This window comes from Exophiala mesophila (assembly GCF_000836275.1).
Source record: "Exophiala mesophila strain CBS 40295 unplaced genomic scaffold supercont1.4, whole genome shotgun sequence".
Taxonomy (NCBI): domain Eukaryota; kingdom Fungi; phylum Ascomycota; class Eurotiomycetes; order Chaetothyriales; family Herpotrichiellaceae; genus Exophiala; species Exophiala mesophila.
Window position 1 is genome coordinate 1 of NW_015622507.1, and position 20508 is coordinate 20508.

Here is a 20508-nt window from a genome sequence, read left to right on the forward strand (position 1 = left end):
AACCCTAACCCTAACCCTAACCCTAACCCTAACCCTAACCCTAACCCTAACCCTAACCCTAACCCTAACCCTAACCCTAACCCTAACCCTAAGAAAGCGTCACAAAGGGTATTTTGTCCCCGAGGTTCGGCTTTGGTCAACCTACGTAGGTCTGGCTTTCATGGTGCCCGGTCTTATCATCGTCGGAGAGACGTTACAACATAAACTCAGTGTGGCTGGCATTGTATTCGGTTGGGGCATGAATGTCTTCGGGGTCATGGTCACCTCGGTAGCCACCGTCGCCTTCGCCCTAGACTGTTATTCATCAGCATCCGGCGAGGTTTCGGCACTAATCAATATGGCTCGGGTTGGGGCAGGCTTTTCCGTTCCCTACTTTGTTGAATCATGGGTGGAGAAACAAGGTTATGCCCTCACCTTTGGACTGCAGGCTGTCGTTGTCGCTGTGGCTTTCATCATTCTTGCTTGTATCCAAGTATACGGGGCAAGACTTCGGGCCTGGGCTGGTCCGGTGCATCCACTGCCATTATCCGGGATTCGACACAAGTAGATGGGCTGCTTCAGGGATTAAAGAGAGCTTAGGGTTGAGAGAGTGTTCAATAGATGCTAGTACGTTGACCGGTCTCTTCAAGGACGTCGCCATTATGAGCCGCCCATCCATCCATCTAAGAGAAGAAAAACAGGGGATACAAGCAGAACTGAGAATAGGACGAGGATCTTACAACACTATCGAAGCAATCATTGACACTTCAGTCCAACGTAAACATTTACTGGAGTATAATAAATAATTCCTCACACTCCTGCTGGAATTATGTAATTATTCGAATGTCAGATTTTGCACAGCCTCCCGGTCGATTTTCTGATGCCTAGTTCGGTCTTGAGAACGTGCCGATAGCAGAATAAGAGCAAGAGGACGGCTTACCCGCCAATCTGGCTTATCCACGCTACGAGCATCGGACTACGAGCCGAATTCCGACTGGAGCAATGACAAATATTGGAGTCATCCGCGGTAGAGGGGTTTCCGCGATCTGATCGTAGAATACGGGTAAGCTGGAAGAGCAAAATATGTCTAAGTGCCGGCAAGCAGAGGATCTGCCGCCCAAGGTCCAATATCGAACCGTGATTCCGTTTGCACCTCTCGTACCCGCTCGAAGGGAGGGTCTGGGTAGATTGATCGCCCTAGTGATGACGGATTAAGAAACTGATGTCGGGATAACGCTGGCGAGCTTTTGTTGTATCTTTATCTCTGGTGTAGTATACTGGCAGCCAACGCATGCACCTCGACAGGTGGAATGTCGTCTGTAGACGGGGAGGGAAGGCATGTCTACTAGCGTACAGGGAGATACAATTGTCGGTTGTCACATTCCCAAGCTGCAATGGCATGCGAAAGGAGCACGACAACGGTGTGGGCCTTGTCGAGTGCTAAGTAAGGAGGACAACGACTCTAGGCTTGAGATCTTCCTCATGGGGCCTCGCCGTTTGCTCTTCTCGATGCGAGCCGAGCGGGCCTAAAGTCCGGGGGGATCGGCATATCCGTCAGATCCCCGTAAAAACGGCATTTCCGCTGCCACTGAGCTGAGTAGGCCTCCGGAGGGAGGTACCCCTAGGATATTGTTCTGCCTAGTATGCATTATGAGCCAACGACCCATAGAAACACACTGCCGGAAGCGCCTAAGACGTGAATACTTCCGCTCATATCCTCGGCACGTGTCTGCCAAATCTCGAGCATCATCAAGAGAGGACAGGACGAAAGGATCGCAACCGACTCACAAATTATCCGTCTCACTGCAGCGTACATCACTCACTGCCGCAAACTTCACGATGACGTTGCTCACCAAAATGATCGAATATCAATCTCAAAGCGTGGTCACCACGTTGTGGGCACTCCTGGCGGCGTACCTTCTGGGCGTCTTCGTCTATCGCGCCTGGTTTCACCCCCTCGCCAAGTACCCTGGACCATTCTTCGCCAGATTCACCGATATCTATCCAATGTTAGCCATGTTCAAGATGACAAGATGCTACTGGCAGAATGATATGATTCAGAAATACGGTAGTCCAGTTCGCGTTTCCACAAATCAGCTTTTCTTCGCCGATATGAAGTCTTGGGTCGATATTTACGGGCAAAGCTCTACCCCTTGCCTGAAGGAACCAGGATTTTATGATCAAATGACGGCAACGGGAGCCACCAGCGTCTTCAACGCGACTAGTAAGGTCGAGCACGCTCGAGTCCGGCGACTACTGTCGCATGCATTCTCCCTCTCCGCTTTACTGAAGGATGAAGCACTCGTCCGGAGGAAGGTTGATGAGCTTGATCGCCTCGTGTTTGAGCCTGCTGCTCGGTCGGGACAGTCAGTTGATATATTCGGCAAGATGATGTGTAATTTCCTCGATATCTCAAGCCATTTCAGTTATGGCGAGTCTTTTAACTCTCTTTCTGGACGAGGCGAGATTAGCCATGCAGATATGGATTGCTTGTAAGCTATACGTCCACTGGAGTTGACCACGTGTTTCTGATTCGAAACGACGACTATAATGCTGATTCATGATAGCTTTGTTGTTATACCAGTCCAAGCGTTCCTTCCGTTTCTCAGACATGTTCCAATCCCGCGAATTCAAGAGGCATACCGCAGTCTAGGAAGGCTTGTGCGATTTGTTCAAAAGAGCGTCGGCAGCTTTCAAGCAGAAATTGAGAAGCAAGGTGAAAATTTCGCCAAGGGCACATTTCTCCGGAACTTGATTGACGCTCGAGATGACGAGACCGGGGGATCCAGGCTTTCTTTCGAAGACCTAGTGGAGAACACTATTATCTTCCTTCTGGCGGGTAGTGATACCACAGCGATAACATCCATGTATCTGATGTGGGAGGTCGGCCGTCGGCCAAAAGTCAGGAAGAAGCTGCTGGAAGAGATCCGCAGTGCGTTTCCCAATCCTGACCAGATGCCGAACTACGAACAAGCATCCCAATTAGTGATTGAATCTCTATCCTTTCCATAGTATGACTACTGCTAACCCGTATAAACAGACATATTTTAACGCTTGTATCGAGGAGACGCTGAGACTATGGGGTCCGTTCAATGTCGGATTTCCCAGAGTGTCGCCTGGCAAGCAAATCGGCGGCGTGTTCGTCCCTGCAGGTACTGTGGTTGCCACTGTGGCTTACTCGACTCATCGGGATCCCAAATACTTTCCAAATCCACTCGAATTCGTACCTGAGCGGTGGTTGGACGCCAGCTCAGACATGAGGGCTATGGCGAAACCATTTGGACATGGGCCTCGGAACTGCATTGGCAAACATCTGGCTGAGATCGGTCTTCGTCTGACCTTAACGCGGCTATATCAATTATATGATATTGAGATAGATCCCAGCATGACAGAAGAGATGATGAGACAAAAGGACCGAGGCGCTGCGGGTCCTTGGGCGGGAAAATTTGTCGTTGTTCCCAAGCCAGCAAGCAAGATTTGAGCCGAGGCAACAGCAACACGAGTGTGGTACTGTTCCAGTGAGGATGAGCGCACAGTAGGTAAGTAAAGCTACGTTCCATCCATGGCGAAGGTAACGAGAACATGTAGGGGTACTCAAGACGCTTTAGTCGGGAACAAAGTAGTGCAAATGTTGATATAGTAAAAACACCCAAGAGTGACAACCCATGGCGTAATTTCCAGACAAGCTTATCATCACCATCTCTGACAACTTTACTCTATGAAAGTCGTAAGACCCGAGGCCAGCACAATTGCCACAAGTCAGTGTAGACTTGGTGGACGGAAGGTCAACTTTGGCTACCAGTGTATCGGTGATGAAATGGTGGCATAGTCGCGTAGGGGAAGTCGCGAAGCAGCTGTTGGCCTGTGGGGTCACGTGGATACCAAGACATCTCTTCCAGTGCGACTTGTTTTCACCCACTCCTTGTTGTCTCATCCTCAATCAACTCATCGATATTCGGTTGGTTCAACAAAGAGGCCTGCAAAGTCCTACAGGAGCACCATATAGTCATAGCGCATGGGCCACCGGTTTCTAGCACCTGTGAGCCTGTTCTGCTATACGCCAAAGTGTAGTGCGCCCGATAAGTGAACAACGCCATTTTCTTGCTTCTCTGCCTTGTTGTGGGTTGTGACAGGTCACGAGATCCCTGAGAAAACAGTCTTTATATAGCCTGGCATACTTACCCTGGCCAGCAAAGCCACCAGCATCCAAAGATGGCTCAATTTGCGTAGCACTATCAAAGGCCGGTACTTGTTATTATATGGGGTTTGCTAGGTCTGATTGTCGGTACGAATTGCCCAGTCACGTAATCCATCAGGTGATGCCAAGCCCACACCGATATCGGCCAGCTCGCAGGGGTGCACCCTGTACGCAGTAGAGAGCTCCTACGGAGTACGTTCTCCTTGGTCCCTTGACATCATCAATGTTTTCCATCTTGATGTAAACTTTAATCATCCCGAGAGTTTTCATTATCTAATCTGATTGGATCTAATCTGGAGACAACCCTGTCACTGGAAAAGTTCACTGATGGCCAAGCGCACCCCATGATCCATCACCTGGGAAGCTCAGACGAGGCATTGAGGTCTCGTGGTAAATATAGCCCAGTAGACTAGATTAAAATCTCCGGACATATATACAGGGGCGCTTAAATAGATACATAGTGCTATCGACGTTGATATTAATCCTCATCCTCCAACAGTACTCCGTATTCTGACCTTTGGCAAAATACAATGGTGGTAGCGCGACAACAGGAATGGACGCCAAGTCGCTCCAGGCCTTATGATCATACTATGTGGGCCTTATGAAGATCAGGGTTGTATGCCCAGCCCGTCGAGGGTGACATGGTGCGTTGCCGATTTTTTTTCCTCTTGCAGGGTATAGAAGACGTGGCTGCCCTCAGTATTACTCTCTTCTCCCGCTCTAACTTTATTGACATACCACGCTGCTTAAAGTTGACTACGTCGTCATGAGTTTTTTTAGTCGTCTAAGGGTTGACCCGACCGCGGGTCAGCCTGAAATTCTGCGCAGCGAGACCTCGCCCGGCATTGAAAAGACTGTACCAAGGGGCGAACCAAAGGTTCTCAGCGCTGATCAGTCGAGAAATATCAAATCTGTTGCGTCGGAGGATTCTGACAATCATGATGAGCTCGTACACACGGATATGCAAACAGGTATTCAGAAGGTAGAGGGAATGGCCCAAGTCTGGCCCAAATGGGCGCTATACTTCACTTATCTCTGGTGAGCTCATTGAGCGCGTATCGAGAGCTTCAGTACTGATAGCAAATAGGGTCTGGGTGATCTACTTTATCGATGCATTTGAAGGCCCAACTGGTTGGCAGTTGACACCATACGTGACCAGCGAGTTCTCTTTGCATGGTTTAACTGCCATCACCGGGGTTGTGGCTCAGTTGGTAGCTGGGCTTTCCAGGCTGCCCCTGGCCAAGGTATACACTATACGACACTGAGATGAACAAGATGGTCTGACGTTGATATACAGCTAATTGATGTTTGGGGACGCCCCGAAGGTCTCGCACTATGCGTAGTCTTCATGACCCTTGGATCAATTATGATGGCAGCCACCACGAATGTTCAGATGTATGCTGCAGCGGAAGTCTTCAGTCAAGCAGGGTGAGTCTATCTCAATCTTTGACAAATGTTTCAGGGTTTCTAACTTTCTTCATGCAGTGGAAACAACCGAAACTACATCCTAAGCGTCCTTCTCGCCGACACCTCTCAGCTCAAGAATCGGGGTCTTATTTTTGCCTACATTGCCTCACCGTACCTCATCACAACATTCACGTCTGGATACTTTGTACGGTCCATGCTTAATGGTCCTGGATGGCGTTGGGCCTTCGGCATATTTTCCATTCTCCATCCAGTGCTCAACCTGCCCCTGATCATTTTGTTAATCTACTATCAGAACAAAGCTTGCAAGATGGGCATTGTGCCAGTCAGGAACTCAGGCCGGACCCTTTTACAGTCGATCAGGTTCTACGCCATTGAGTGCGATGCTTTTGGGTTGCTCCTCGCCGTTTCTGGGTTGGCGCTTTTCTTGCTGCCGTTCAGCCTTTTCCCATATCAGGGCTCCACTTTATCAGAGCAATGGTCGTCTGCTCTAGTCCTCTCAATGCTGATCGTTGGCTTTGTTATCATTGTGGCCTTCGTCATCTGGGAATGGAAGTTCGCACCGGTTACATTCATCCCGTTCCACTTGCTCAAAGATCGCACCATCCTCGGATGTGCTTTGCTCTCTATGATTTTGTTCATTGAGTTCTACATCTGGAATACTTATTTTGCGTCGTTCCTCCAGGTGGTGCCGGCATTGACTGTCGTGCAAACAGGATACGTCCTCAACATTTATACCATGGGTGCTTGCTTTTGGAGTTTCATCTCTGGTATCATCCTCCGATATACAGGTGACTTCAAATGGCAAGCCCTCTTCTTTGGAATGCCGCTCACACTCCTCGGTGTCTCGCTGATGATAGTTTTCCGCCAACCAGACGTCAACATTGGCTATATCGTCATGTGTCAGATACTTATTGCCTTTGGGGGCGGGACTCTCGTTATTACGGAGCAAGTTGGCGCTATGGCAGCTACCACTCATCAATACTTTGCAGTGGTCTTGGCTATCTTGTCAGTCTTCACTTCCATCGGCGGCGCTGTCGGATCTTCTGTTGCTGGAGCAGTTTGGGGAGGAACTTTCTCCACAGACCTTGCGCGATTCTTACCTCCCGAGAGCCAAGCCAATGCCACTACAATTGCCGGTGATCTAACTGTTCAGCTTAGTTATCCCTTAGGTGATCCGACGAGAATCGGAATTCAGAATGCCTATGGTAACTCCCAGAGGATTATGTTGATTGCAGCGACAGCAATCACTGCGTTAGGCTTTCCGGCTATCTTGATGTGGCGAGCCATCGACACCAGGCAAAGAAAGCAGGTCAAGGGCAGAGTTCTTTAGCTTATAGCACTCTTTTCTTGTCGATACAATAGGTGGAAAAGGGCAACTCAATGACGTCGAAAGAGCAAGTAATCTAGAATACCCTCAGCTTGGAAGACGTGTCATGAAGACTGTCGTGTGTAGCGATGAATTTTATTACTGGCAACTCTATCACTCGGGCACATAATCATCACCTCGGCAACAATCTGCAGCGTTTGCCAGTAAACAGAAGCAAGCCCTAGGTGTTGTGCAGTTGCACTTCGATCTAACAGGGCTCGATGTGCGGCTCTACCTCGTGTAGTTTATGGAGGATCGTGCCAAAATGGCATCGGAAGAAATGTTTCCCGTACCCTAGTCTACCCTAGACTCAGACATCAGTCCAGCATGATTCTCGCCATTATTCAACTTGATCCTACCGTGGGCATGCTCCTTCACAAATGCTTGACAAACAAGGAGGCCCGGTCTCATTTGAGCGGCCTTTTTGGAGAATCATAAATGTTAACGGAGCTGGCAGGTGAACCCACTGTATCTTTAAGCACATTCACACTGTTAATATAAACTAGCAATAATCTGTCTCAGTGCCTTTAAGCTGTCCGTATAATGCGGATGCATGGTATTCGGGGTTTTCCGCTCCAGGTTCTCCGCCAAATCAAAAAGAACTTGACGTCTTGACTGAAGGCTTTCTGGTGCAATGCTGCCGTCGAGCCGAGTCTTTGCCCTTCTCAGTTCATTTGCAATGTAGAAGGAACATCCAAAACAAATGTGCATGAGAATCCACAAACGGCTGGCCCGTGAGTGCGACTTTCGCAGCGACAGGAACAGTTCCAGGATCCTGTCACAACGTTCCAGACAGGAATGGCGTGGGTCGGTCCCTTCTTCTTGCTCTGCATCAAATGTGGCGTCAGGAGACGAATCCTCGCGTAGATACATCAAAGGGGCGGCGAGATGATGCCGATCGAGCTGGAAAAGGAAAAAATTGACAAATATCTGAAACACATCGTGGAGCATACGCTGTGTGTCATCAGTGCAATTCCTACGGTCTCGTAGGTATTCGGCTGCGGTAGCTTCCCAAAGAAGGATGTGCTCGGACGCAACCTGAAAGCGAACCGCTGGAAGGGTCGCAGAACCAACCCTTCGGCAATGTGTCCATTCATGATAGATGTCATTCATGACCATGACAATTCCATAGCAACATTCAAGGTAGGGCAAGCCTTCAGTGGTTACTGACCGCGGAATTCGATGAACAGATCCATCTACAAAGGCCATACATGGTCTATCGTAGCAAAGGGAAAGGGTGGTATCTTGCCAGACAATCCCTCTCCTAATATTTAGACGGTTAGATTGTGTTGTAGAGTGATGACGGTTCACTAAGCTGGTTGCCTTGGACTTACCACAAACGCCAGGCCTGCTGATCCTGTACAGAGGAATCGTTTGTAGGCTCGGGGACACAATGGAGCCCAATGGACTGAGCGGAGCGTATTGCCATCCCTGCAATGGCCGTTAGCTCTTTAACATACAATGCTAAAGGACCTGGAAGAACTCTCACCTAGCAATGACCAAGACGCTGCTGGGTTCGCCTGATCTCGTAGTATACCAGATAGACCAGCGAGGACTCGAACAGTGTCCATGGTAGGATGGAGGAGGTAATTGTCAAGCCGGAGAAGCTCAAATGCACAACAGACTTAAAATTCGAACCCGTGTTAGCAAATGAATACTAAATATATCTTCAAAAGGCCATACCAAACACCCTGGAGTTGAGATCATTTGCGTGATCTTGTACGTCGTTGTAAGCGCATCCACTCGCGAGGACAATGAATAGGAGTGCAAGCCAAGACGGAGATCGCAGTTCACTTTCCCTCTTCAATCCCATCGCACGATCGCGCCAAAATGATCTGGCATCATCTTCGAAATCATGGAGAGGAATTGAGGGTGACACTAAGTTGACTGATTGATAGAATGAAGTTAAGCATCTGATCGCTAGTGTCAGCGGATAAAAGTAGAAATATCACTCGAAAATAGCGTACTGTTCGAAGCTGGCAGTATCTGGAAATGCAAGGCATATATCTTCGACTGTAGCTCCAGGCTGCCATAGGCTTGCAAAGGGATGCGTGGACCCCGTATCAGTCAGGTATAAGAGTTTCATGGTGTCAAGAGCAGATATCGGGGCATCGTCCTCTTGATCATCTGTCTGTGGGGATTGTTCCTGAAATTGTACCGGCTGAAGCACATCAACTAGAATAGATGCTAGTGACTTCGCGCCGACGAAGATGGAAGGTGCAGTTTCTTCCCCTAGGCTTGCCCCCGCTGGCCTTGGGGCAGCGGAGGAGACATCCTGGGTTGATCGCCCACTATAAGGGCTATGGACAAGGAATTGGGGTTGCTGGCTGTCGTCCGGGGTCAGAGGGTGCTGCGATGGTCCAACACCAAGAGGTCCTAGTCTTCTCACAACCTCTTCGGCGATTGTTTGCATACGCTGCTCGAGGTCCGCAAGGGCAGAAATCCTATCTTTCCTTGACGTCCTTGATCCTCTGGGGTTGTTTGGGTCTGGATCCCTGCGTACTTGGCCGTTCTGATCCAGATATATACATAGCTCTGGCTGCTCGTATTTGATGCAACTTCCACAAGGTTGGTTGTGATCGCATCGAACCTTGCGACAGCGACATGGGTAGCAGGCCTTGGGGAATGACTTGCGCCGTCGTTTCCCGATGAGATTTTCGATGCGTCGGGACGTGGGCGTGCCTATGGCACTTTGGTCGATAGTTTCATGAGGAGAATCCATTATGAACAGTACAGCTCGTGCGCTACTGTCATGCACTTGTCAAGGAGCGATCGATGATAGTGAGGGAGGTTGATGTCGGTATTTAGTTTGTCGAAATGCTAAGCTTTGTAACGATAAGAGTGAATCTTGGCCAATAGGTCAGTCCGTCATTCCGTTCCCCTCATTTTGCTCTCAGTAGGTTCAACTGCGGACGGGCCAATGGATGGATGGCCGATCGCACTCCTCGCATGGGCCCAAGGATAGACACACTTGATGAACGGATGATCGTCCGCCTTTAAATATCTACTTTTTCATTGATACTGTATCGACAATAGGCTTATTATGCTCTCTACTTGCACTTGAGATGGGGAACCCTACTGATTGAATGGCAAACCTCGTAGGATTCTCTCCAGAAAGTCTAGTTCCCACGATTTAGGATGGTGGGCGAGTGATTTCGAGAGTTCTGCCATCTGAAAACATCCTCTTCACATTATTGCACATATAAAGGTCTTGCGCACCTTGTAACCGGAGCAAAGTCCGCCACAGAGCTCAGTGAATTTCGTCTTGGCGTAGCAGGCGAGCCGGCTGATTCTTACTACTAATTGCGATGACACCGTCCACGGTCGAGATACTAATTGAGGCGTTCACAAAGCATCCTATGGCCTTATAAAAACGGGCTTCGGCAATAGCGTTGAACAGTCGTCGACAGCTCTTTGAGAAGGGTCGAGGCGTGCCCAGATATTTCTTAATCCCGACTCCGCCCCGAGCACGGTTGAAAGTAAACCTTGTCAGGTCTCCCCACCTTGGGTATGCTTTACATTGAAGATTGTCCTACACCACAATGAACTGGCAGATTTTCAGACGTAATCGTAAATGCACCACCTTTGGCATGGCTCCTGTCCTCATTAAACCATGTTTCTCCCTGCCATAAGTGGGGTGTCTGTGCCCTGGCATGATTCGCAGCTTCGATGAATGGGGACAGATATCTCGACAATCCACTCTCATTAAGTATCTTGTAATGAATCCTATCTTTCCATCATAGATGGACAGATTCGAGGACAGCTCCGGACCAACCCCAGCCCCATCCTTGTGTTGAATTGCCGAACATCTCCAGACCCTTCCCATTAGCCAGAGGCCTTTTGTCGCTGAGGTTGAATGCCCCCGAGCCTACCCGTACAGATTGCCTGCTCTCTTAAGGCGAATGCACCCAGCAACTCGGCTCTTTATTGACTGGAGACTTGTCTCAACTCGGCATCAAAATCGCTAAAATCTTCACGTCGTCATGACGGATAACCAGTACCCAAAGGTCAACGGCGTTGCCTCTCAGGGCAAGGCTCCATTTGAACTGATCAATGAGCCTCTTCACAAGAAAAGAAATGTCCGATTAATCTGTATTGGGGCTGGGCTCGCCGGCATTGCAGCTGCTTACAAGTACGAGCGGCAACTTGAAAATGTTGATTTCATCATCTACGAGAAGAACGAAGATGTCGGAGGTACATGGCTAGAGAACAAGTACCCAGGGTGTGCTTGTGACATCCCAGCCCACGGGTACACTTACTCATGGGAAGGGAATCCTAATTGGTCTAGATTGTGAGAGACGAACCCAAGAGCCTGGGATTGCGCTAACACAGTGATCAGCTATGTTGAACGTCCAGAGATCTTTGCCTACTTCAAAAGTCTAGCAGTGAAGTGGGATATTCTTAAGTATATCAAGCTCCAACATAAAGTGGTTGAGGCACGTTGGTCCGAAGATGATCAAGGGTGGTTCGTGAAGATCGAGAATCTGGCAAATGGTAGCATCGTGGAGGATTTCTGTCATGTGCTTCTCAATTGCAATGGGGTGTTGAAGTATGGCATGCCAGCGTGTCCCTCTCATCATATGGCTAACGCAGTATAGCAACTGGAAATGGCCCGAGATTCGTGGTCTCCACGACTTCAAAGGCAAATTATTACACTCTGCCCGCTGGGATACGGAATGGGATTATACCGGAGCCTCCGTCGCCGTCATCGGCGCTGGATCGTCGGGTATTCAGATCGTCCCGACAATGCAAAAAGGCAAGCTCTGTTCTGGAGAGTTAGAGTTTGTGCCATTAACATGTCTTAGTCTGCAAATCTATCGTCAGCTTCAACAGATCACCTAACTGGATCACTCCGGAATTCAGCGAAGGGATTGCCAAAAACGGTCGAGGCACAGTTTTCACTCCTGAAGAAATTGAAAAGTTCAACACCGATAAGCAATATTTCTTACAGTATCGAAAAGACGTTCAGAATTTCGGCAGTGCAACCTACCCTCTTTATTATAAAAACTCTGAACTACAAAAAGAGGCGTTTGCAAAATTCACGAAGCTAATGAGGCAACGACTGGATAACAACGAAGAGTTATGTGAAAAGCTCATTCCAAAGTTCCATGTTGGCTGTAGACGGTAAGTGTTTTCACTTTAGGCTATGAGCAAGCTCTTGTACCTAGGCTGACACACCCTCAGTTTCACTCCGGGCGAGGGCTATCTCGAGTCTCTACTTAAGCCGAATGTGACCGTAGTCACATGTGAGATTGACAAAGTGACCGAAACGGGTATTTCCACAGTGGATGGGAGGCACTTTGAGGTCGACGCAATTGTCTGTGCTACTGGGTTCGACTGCTCACATCGCCCACCTTTCCCTGTCATTGGCCGCAATGGTCGTAACTTATCAGAATACTGGAAAGACGAACCGTTACATTATATGTCTGTTGCGGCTCCCGGGTTTCCAAACTACTTCAGTGCGTTTTGATTCCAGTTGACAGTGGGACGTTATGAGACTAATCACTTTCTAGTTACTGGTGGCCCAAACAGTCCCATCGCGAACGGCTCGCTCATATCTGGGGTCGAAACCGAGATCAACTATGCCTACAAATGCATTACCAAGATGCAAACGGAAAGCATATCTAGCCTAGAACCAAGCGAAGAGGCCATGCGGGACTTCATCGATTATAGGAACATTCTCATGAAAGAAATGGTTTGGAGCAGCACCTGTCGCAGTTGGTTAGTGATGAAATTATTTCTGGATAAGGCTTTGACTGACAACCATGATCAGGTTCAAGAATGGAAAGATTGACGGCCCCGTCATAGGACCCTCAGTTGGTTCTACGTGGCATTTCAACGAAGCCCTAGAGAACCCTCGTTATGAAGACTTTAAACTGACCTATACTGCAAGTAACCGGTTTGCATACTTTGGTATGGGGAGAACGATTCGGGAGATTCAAGGAGCCGATATGGCCACTCATTTGACAGAACCCGGCGCATAGTCTTCTAAATCACTAGTGAAATATCCTGTTTAGTACCTAACCTGTGTCTACATGTGTCTGTGGCATTGCGTTTCTCTTGACGAGTTGATTCCGCCCTTGGAGAGCAACCGAGAATTGTCGGATGCCAACACCTTTGCATAAGGGTTGGTAACATCTCCAACCCCCCTGTACACTGTAGAACCATACCTTTAGCTATAGATAGACGGGCTTTCCCACTCATAGTGAGGAAGCCCAAGCAACTCATTTCACCGCAATCTTTGACAAGAATACATGACAAGAGGTTTAAGCCGATTGTACAAAACCACTTCAACGACATTGACCTCATTGTGGGAATCATCTCTCCCCATTGTGCAATGCCAGTCTAGGGAGATCCACATCACACTACAGTATGGTTCAAGGCACAATTAGCATTTCACTTCAAACACTCCCGAGGACTGCTCCCTGTCCTAAGACCAAATTTTACAACAGAGTCACATTGGTTAATTCTTTTGTTGATGTTGCCTAAGAGCTATCTCCTTATCCCTTAAACAACTTCAGCAAGCAATTTATCATAGACAGTGGATTCCTCCATTTCTGCAGGACGATTGATAGAGGCCTGTTCTCGAATAAATTTCTCCACACCCGCGCTTCGCGGCTTGACAGTTGCCTCAAACTTGGCAGGGCCGAAGACGGGAAATGCTCCCGCTATTCATTGTTTAGTATATACCCTTAGATAGAGACGAGGAACGACTTACAATATCCCGAAGGTGGAGTTTTCTTCGCCTCGATATTAAATGCCCACAAGATCCGGCTGATCACGATGTACAGACTAGCATCTGCAACATGTTTTCCGGGGCACTCACGACGGCCTGCTCCAAAAGCATAATGTAATCCGGCACGGTTGGCTTCGGGGGCAGACCTCTTGTCCTCTCGAGGCAGGTATCTTTCCGGTATCCATTCTTCTGGGTGAGCGAATGTGTTTGGATCATTGTGGACAGCATAGATGTTGCTATACACAATCGCACCGCTAGGTATATTCTTTCCTCTGTAAACGTCCGCTTCGCTGGTAGCATGGATGAAAGCTAAGGGCGTTGCCGTCGCCCATCGATGTGTTTCGTTGACGACCGCAGTGATATAGGGGAGATGGGCCCGATCTTCCCAGTCCGGAAGACGATCGCGACCTACCACTTGGTCGATCTCGTCTTGCGCCTTTTTGATGGCATCTGGAAACATAATCGCAGCCTTGAAGAACCACTGGAGCGTTGTTGCAGTAGTATCGGTGCCTGCAGCCATAGTAGTTGCGATGATATGAGGAGGCTCTGTTTCTTCAAACGTAACGCCTTCTTGTTTGATAATGTGGGCTAAGAAGCAGTCGGGTGCAGTGCCATTCTGAACCCTCGCTTTCATAGTCTTGTAAAAGACGAGGAAAAATGGCATGATCTGGTTTCGGATATCGATTGCAGATGCTCGCCACGGGGCTAGGGAGTCTGGTAGATAATTTAGGATAGGTACCCAGTCAACGAACCATGCACCTGGACGAATGTTCTTGAACATGGCTAGCATTCTCTTGTTAATTTCCTTCGGTATCAATGAATCAGCACTCTCGAATCGGCAACCTAAACTATTCTTCAGTGTTAGAACCACTTCGACTCTGTGAAAGACTCTCAAATCGAACATACAGCATACTGAATGTCACGCTTGCCGAGTATCTTGTTAACTCGTCCCAAAAGCCAGTAGGATTATCCAGAAAATTCTTCAACGTCTGTCTGCTTTCGTACTCTTGAAATGGGAGAAAAATTTTCGAGTTGTGCATGGAGAGGAGTTCATGATACAGTTTTCGATGCTTCTGTTTCGGAATTAGTAGGTCGACGATGCGAAGTACGTGTTGAACCTACACGCCACTGATCTCCATATGGAATAGCGACAATTCTCGCATTCTGGGTTATGAGCTCGGATTGAGGTGACGCCTTTGGCCGGGAGCTATACTTTGACCCCCGTTTGACGAAGAGATCGTTGATTGCCTCAGCGCTGTTGAGCACTATCACTGGGGATTGACCCATCATATACGAGAAGAAGTCTCCATACTTCAGTGACCATTCAGTCAGTTTAAGATGAAGCAAAGTATCACCCATAGAAAACATGGTGCCGAAGAAGGGTAAGCCCCGAGGGCCATCTGGAAGGTTTTTCTGGCGACCTCGAAGCAACAGCCATGTAATGCAGGCGACGAAGAAGCAGGCAAGGTAGACTGTAAGCTTCGGTCTGTCCATCGCATCCGGCGATATCATTGTTGTTCCATTTGAAGCGAGGGGAAAGGAGTTGTGTGCCATGTTGAACTCTTGCCTTGGGTCAGAATGCCTGATATCATCGCTACTCGGGTACCTGGAGATTCAAATAGAAGGAAGTAGCTTGCCGGCTGTGGATTTAATCGCCACAATATGAGCAGTGGAGGATGCGAGATGGATATTCGCATGGCATGAGTCGATGACAAGCACCGGAAAGGAGTCGGGAGATAGAAAGTGGGGGATTATCAGGTATAGGCTTACATTCCGACATACCCCAAATGATAGGCGCGGGTGGACCCTTGAACCTAGAGAGCATGGTGCAGCCCGAGGGGCCTTTATCACCTCGCCGACAAACGGTATCGGTCTTTGAATTGGCGTGATTAATGACCACTTAATAGATAACCACTGTCCACCCATCAGAAACCCCGTTCTCAGATAGCCAAGATTAGCAACACTTAGGCCGATCAAAATGTCGCTCTCAAAGAAGGTCATTATCGTTACCGGTGCTGGGAGTGGCATTGGAAAAGCCACGTCCTTATTGTTGGGAGCAGAGGGAGCCTCAGTGGCATTATTCGACGTCAGTGCCAGCATCTTCGATGTGGAGGCTCAGATCACATCTTCTGGAGGGACCGCTATGGCAATCAAGGTGGACGTAAGCTCTTCAAGCGAGATGGATGCAGCAACAAGCACTGTTGCTAAGGCATTTGGCCCAATTGATGGTCAGTAACAAATACTATGTTATACCCAAGGCTCGCACACACTGACTAGCACACGCATTCAGGCGCTGCGAACCTCGCTGGCGTGTCTGGTTCAGGTTTGGTGAATTTGGAAGAAGAAACCGACGCTGGTTGGGACCGTATCGTCGCTATCAATCTGGGAGGAGTCAAAAACTCTCTACGTGCACAGCTGCAGCACAGGAATCCGAAGGGCGCTTCCTTTGTAAACGCATCAAGCATCGGGGCCCGAATTGGATCTCCTGGAAATGCCGCGTATGCCGCAAGCAAAGCAGGAGTTGTCGGTCTCACCAAGTCGGTGGCCCGGGAAATGGGCCCGCACGGTGTTCGGGTGAATGCGATCGCTCCGTGAGTTCTCCGCTTTCGTAGAACTTGAAAGGTGGCTGACTATCTTGCGTGCAGAGGTATTACAGATACCGCCATGGTGAGCGCTGTACCAGAGTCTATCCGCGAGGGCTGGAGAAAGGCAAATGTTCTTGGGAAGCTAGCCGATCCAGTTGAGATCGCCAACGTTATACTGTTCCTCCTGAGCGATAAAAGCTCGTTTATAACGTCTGCAGTATGTCTCCAGGCCACATAACTTGGTGGTGAAGCTAAACTTTTCTAGGTCATTGATATCGATGCAGGTCGCGTCTAGTCATGAGTATTGCTTTGCTGTGAATCTCTAGATTAGACAGTCATCAATAGAGATACTAATCCGCGCTCGGTAGAAATCCGTCGCTGGAAGCACTACATGTGAGATGAGTGATAACCTACGGGAAGGCCCCTGCCGATGACAATACCAAATGGGAGAGTGCCGCTGCTCTCGTTGTAGGAGGGCTAGGTGCTTCTGAGATTCGTGTGCCTTGCATGTGGGATTTCCTTGCACTGTTAAGTGGATGAAGACGGTTCCAGCCCCACGCATTAGGCAGTAAGAGCCAGATCCGCTCTCGTTTGTAGACAGTCTTAGATCTAGCATTTTCTCTTATCTTGGCAGTATTATTATTCTAATCACTACCTTCCAGGTCATAGATAGCCTGACTCCTGGAAAAGAGTTCAAAAGGGCAGACTGAGTTGATGGTTGGCTGACATTGAGCCGCCATCGTAATCCTCTGGCTCATACAATGGACCGGTGGAATATTTGTTCTAACTACTTGGTCCCGTCCACAGAACCCACCTCAACTCTGAAAAGGAATGGCAACAGACTCTCTTTGGAAATAATCACCGAGGGCCCTTGCATTCTTGCCCATTCACCAGTTACTGGTGACTAATAAACGTATCTGAATTGAGGATTCTGGAACAGTGGAATGGTGGTTAGCATACTCGAAAATGTGGAAAAACTCAGGAGTGAGAATTCAACACCGACTTACCTTTTTGTCTGTCACGTCATCCTCGTAAGCATGATCGTAACCTTCAAGAGTTCCTGCACGGTCTCGATGCTTATTTTGCCACATGCAAATGAAGCGATATAGCAACGCCAGACTGGCCGACACGGCCGCAGTAATTAGAACTGCGATGAAACCAGGGGCATAATTAGGGGCATCGGCTGGTTTGAAGAGCAGAGGTCCGGCAAATTGGCCTGGGAAACAGCGTTAGAACATCGCCCGTAAGTCTAAGGATTCCAGAGTGAACTTACCAAGGCAATAGCCCACGTGTATGGCAGACGAGCTCACCACCCTCTTGGTATATCCAGCAGCATTTGCGATTGCTAAACCCATGATAACACCCCAGCCGCCGCTGTACGCAACAAGCATATAGACAGCGAAGAGGAGACCTCCTTTCTCGGTGCGAGGTAACAGCCATAGCATGAGCGAACCCATAATCACTAGTCCTTCACAGAAGACAATTGCGTATGTCCTGATGTTTCTGAGTTTATAGGTTGTATACGTCACTCCAAGGATCAAAATACCTCCAACAGCCCCAGCGGGTATGGTGAGAAGGAGAGTATTGAGGACGTTGAACCCGAACCCGGAAATGATGATAGGCATAAACGTGTTAACTGGTCCTGCAGCAATCATGCTCAGGAACGCCTGGGCAAATATCAACCAGAATTTCTCGTCGCGGAGGAGTTCCAGAACATGTTGGATCTTGAAATGCGTATTTCGAACTCCGCCATTGTTCACGCGTAATCGCGCAACAGCGATATATCGTTCTCGTTCGTTGAACCCTTTGGCGCGAATCGGATCTGGCGGCATGCAAAAGTATACGACCAATGACCAAAGAATCGTAATAGAGCCGCCAACAATATACATATACCTCCAAGGTGAGATTGCCCCTTGAATATGGCCAAGGCCATAATTGAGCAAAGGAGAAAACAGTGTAATTCCGCCGGAAGCTGCATACCAGACACTAGTAGAAGTCAGACCATGAAATAACGATGTCAGCACAACAAACTTTACCCCATCATGAAGGATTGCTCATCCTTCTTGTAGAATTGTCCGATCATCAGCATAAAGATAGGGCTAACTCCAGCCTCGGTGAAACCTAGGAAGAAGCGCTGGACATAGAGGGTTTGCCAGTTAAAGCATGCTGCTGTGAGAATGAAGCAAATGCCCCAGATCAGAACTAGGCCTCCAGCAACCCGTTCGATTGGAAACCTTTGGGCCAGTTGGGAGGCAGGATAAGCACCACCGATGAAGCCTAAGTGAAAGATAGCAGACGACATCGAGTATCGGTTCCCCGTCAGCTCAAGGTCGGTACGAAGTCCGAAGAGGGCCTATTTGTGTAGATTTACACCATCAGCCAGACTGAAGACTTTGGTGCTGCTTTCTGGGGTGGAGACTCACCGCCTGAGATATCATCGTCTTGTCGTAATACTGGAGACCATAAGTGATGCACATGATGGGGAGCAGCCTCCGATCGATCTTTTTTCGGACCCGTCGCTCTTCGTTGGGCTGCCATGTAGGGTCTCCTTGATAGGTCGCCAGTACTCGGGTTGCTTCATCGTTGTGTACAGTATCGATCTCAGCCTGGTCCTTGAGATGTTCTGTGGTGCTAGCAACATCTTCCTGATCACCCTGGACCGCGATGTCGTGCGTGTCGGAGGGCACAGCTTTCTCGTTCTGCCTCGATTCCATACTTGGCTTTGTTGGTTTGACACAGAATTGGTTTCGTTCTGGAAAGGATAAGAGCTAGGCATACCTTGGAGAAGCAGCTACAGCGTGTGTTTAATATCCAAGAAGACGACGTTTGAAGACGACGTTCAGATAGCAACGCGGAGTAGCTGCGGTTCTGGGAGAAGTGGGGGCGCTGTGACCAGTACCGATAATCAGCTTTCAACTATACTTTCCACTATGTGGGCTTCCTGTCCCGCCTATCATGATAAGAACATATCTCAGATGGTAAGGAAGATTGGGGTCAAGACCTGGGGGAAGACCTCCTGGCTATGCGGTCCAGGCTCAAAGACCAACTGTGGGACCCTCATTCAGGTGGCGGACCCCCTGAGCCGTGTGCATCGTTTGTGGGCCAATCAAAGTGGATGTTCGGACCGGAGCCGGGAATAATGACCTTAGCGGCGACTACCTAAACCTTGTTGGGTATCAAGAATCAACGTCGATGACTGTCTTCTGTGATATCAACACGAAGCAAACGCTGTACAGAACATGGGCAATCCCCCACCTTGTTATCCAAATCTAAACTCACGAACAAGGAATGGGTGGTCGCAGGCGAAGGTGGTCACCAATGGTCGCCTCGAAGAATGATGATTGCAGGCACAGGTGTGAAAGTTAATCATAGGTGGAGGTGCTCACCCCAAGTTATGCCCAAGAATGATTATTGCCCGATACGAGTGTGAAGGTGGTCATAGGTGGAGGTGCTCACATCAACTTGTGTCGGACAACGATTCTTGTCAGATACGAACGCGGGTTGCCGCTTCGAGGGCGGCATCGGCTATTGAACAGAATTGTCTAAATGTCTTTAATTCGATTTCAACGATCACCATCTTAGGGTCTTGATTTGGCACCATTGCCCCTTCTCATCTTCTATGACCCAGTTCTAGCGATAACCCCTGCTCTGAATGTCGGCTCTCGAGGTAAGCGATGTTCTGCCATTGATGAGGCATCGGTCCATCTAGCAATCCATATTGTCCATTGCTGACTTAAGTTCAAAAGATCATAGTCGTAGGGGCTGGCCTAGGTGGCCTCGGCGCTGCTATTGCCTTACAGTTGGCTGGTCACCATGCCATTGTGCTTGAAGCTGCACCTGCGCTGGGTGAAGTGGGAGCTGGGATTCAATTATTACCGAACAGCAGCAAGATCCTCAGAGGCTGGGGCGTGCTAGATAAAATTCCCCCGTCCAAGATCTGTGAGACAGATGCTTGCAACATTCTTGACTGGAGGGGAAACTTGATCTCCTCGATGAACATGGAGTCCGCCTCTAGGGAATATGGGAGCCCTTTCTATGACGTGCATCGTGCCGACCTTCACAAAGCTCTCTATGACCGAGCCATTGAGCTTGGAGCCGAGGTACACGTTGGATGTGAGGTGACAGGTATCAAGTTTGACACAGCGAACAGAGGCGCCATCGTTAGCACTAAATCCTCAACACAGCCCGAGTGGAAGGCTGATCTAGTAGTGGGCGC

General features: G+C 48.9%; 4 protein-coding genes across 5 annotated transcripts; 3 read left to right on the forward strand and 1 right to left on the reverse strand.

The window, feature by feature from the left end:
- Positions 1-160: 160 nt before the first annotated feature.
- Positions 161-547, forward strand: PV10_05288 (uncharacterized protein; the record flags this gene model as incomplete). The annotated part of the gene is made up of 1 exon (XM_016369936.1): positions 161-547. The coding sequence occupies one exon, from the start codon at positions 161-163 to the stop codon at positions 545-547; it is 387 nt and encodes a 128-aa protein (XP_016222229.1).
- Positions 548-3521: 2974 nt separating this feature from the next.
- On the reverse strand, positions 3522-4146 carry PV10_05289 (uncharacterized protein). The gene has a single exon (XM_016369937.1). The coding sequence runs from the start codon at positions 3911-3913 to the stop codon at positions 3584-3586; it is 330 nt and encodes a 109-aa protein (XP_016222230.1). The 5' UTR covers positions 3914-4146; the 3' UTR covers positions 3522-3583.
- A 510-nt stretch (positions 4147-4656) lies between these two features.
- PV10_05290 lies at positions 4657-7127 on the forward strand. 2 transcript variants are annotated; one of them, XM_016369939.1, is made up of 5 exons: positions 4657-4821; positions 4930-5215; positions 5265-5421; positions 5475-5605; positions 5663-7127. In XM_016369939.1, exons 2-5 carry the CDS (start codon positions 4944-4946, stop codon positions 6933-6935), a joined length of 1833 nt encoding a protein of 610 aa, XP_016222232.1. In that variant the 5' UTR covers positions 4657-4821; positions 4930-4943; the 3' UTR covers positions 6936-7127. The 2 variants fall into 2 exon arrangements, with proteins under 2 accessions (XP_016222232.1, XP_016222231.1); XM_016369938.1 differs by having other exon boundaries at positions 4657-5215.
- Positions 7128-15685: 8558 nt separating this feature from the next.
- On the forward strand, positions 15686-16587 carry PV10_05291 (uncharacterized protein; the record flags this gene model as incomplete). Its single annotated transcript, XM_016369940.1, has 4 exons — positions 15686-15935; positions 15998-16298; positions 16353-16509; positions 16558-16587. The coding sequence occupies 4 exons, from the start codon at positions 15686-15688 to the stop codon at positions 16585-16587; spliced, it is 738 nt and encodes a 245-aa protein (XP_016222233.1).
- Positions 16588-20508: the final 3921 nt, after the last annotated feature.

Coding starts and splice junctions, on each gene's coding strand:
- PV10_05289 (XM_016369937.1), bottom strand. CDS start 3,913: ATGAGACAACAAGGAGTGGGTGAAAACAAGTCGCACTGGAAGAGATGT.
- PV10_05290 (XM_016369938.1), top strand. CDS start 4,944: ATGAGTTTTTTTAGTCGTCTAAGGGTTGACCCGACCGCGGGTCAGCCT. Junction 5,216..5,264: donor CTATACTTCACTTATCTCTG/GTGAGCTCATTG, acceptor GATAGCAAATAG/GGTCTGGGTGATCTACTTTA. Junction 5,606..5,662: donor GAAGTCTTCAGTCAAGCAGG/GTGAGTCTATCT, acceptor TTCTTCATGCAG/TGGAAACAACCGAAACTACA.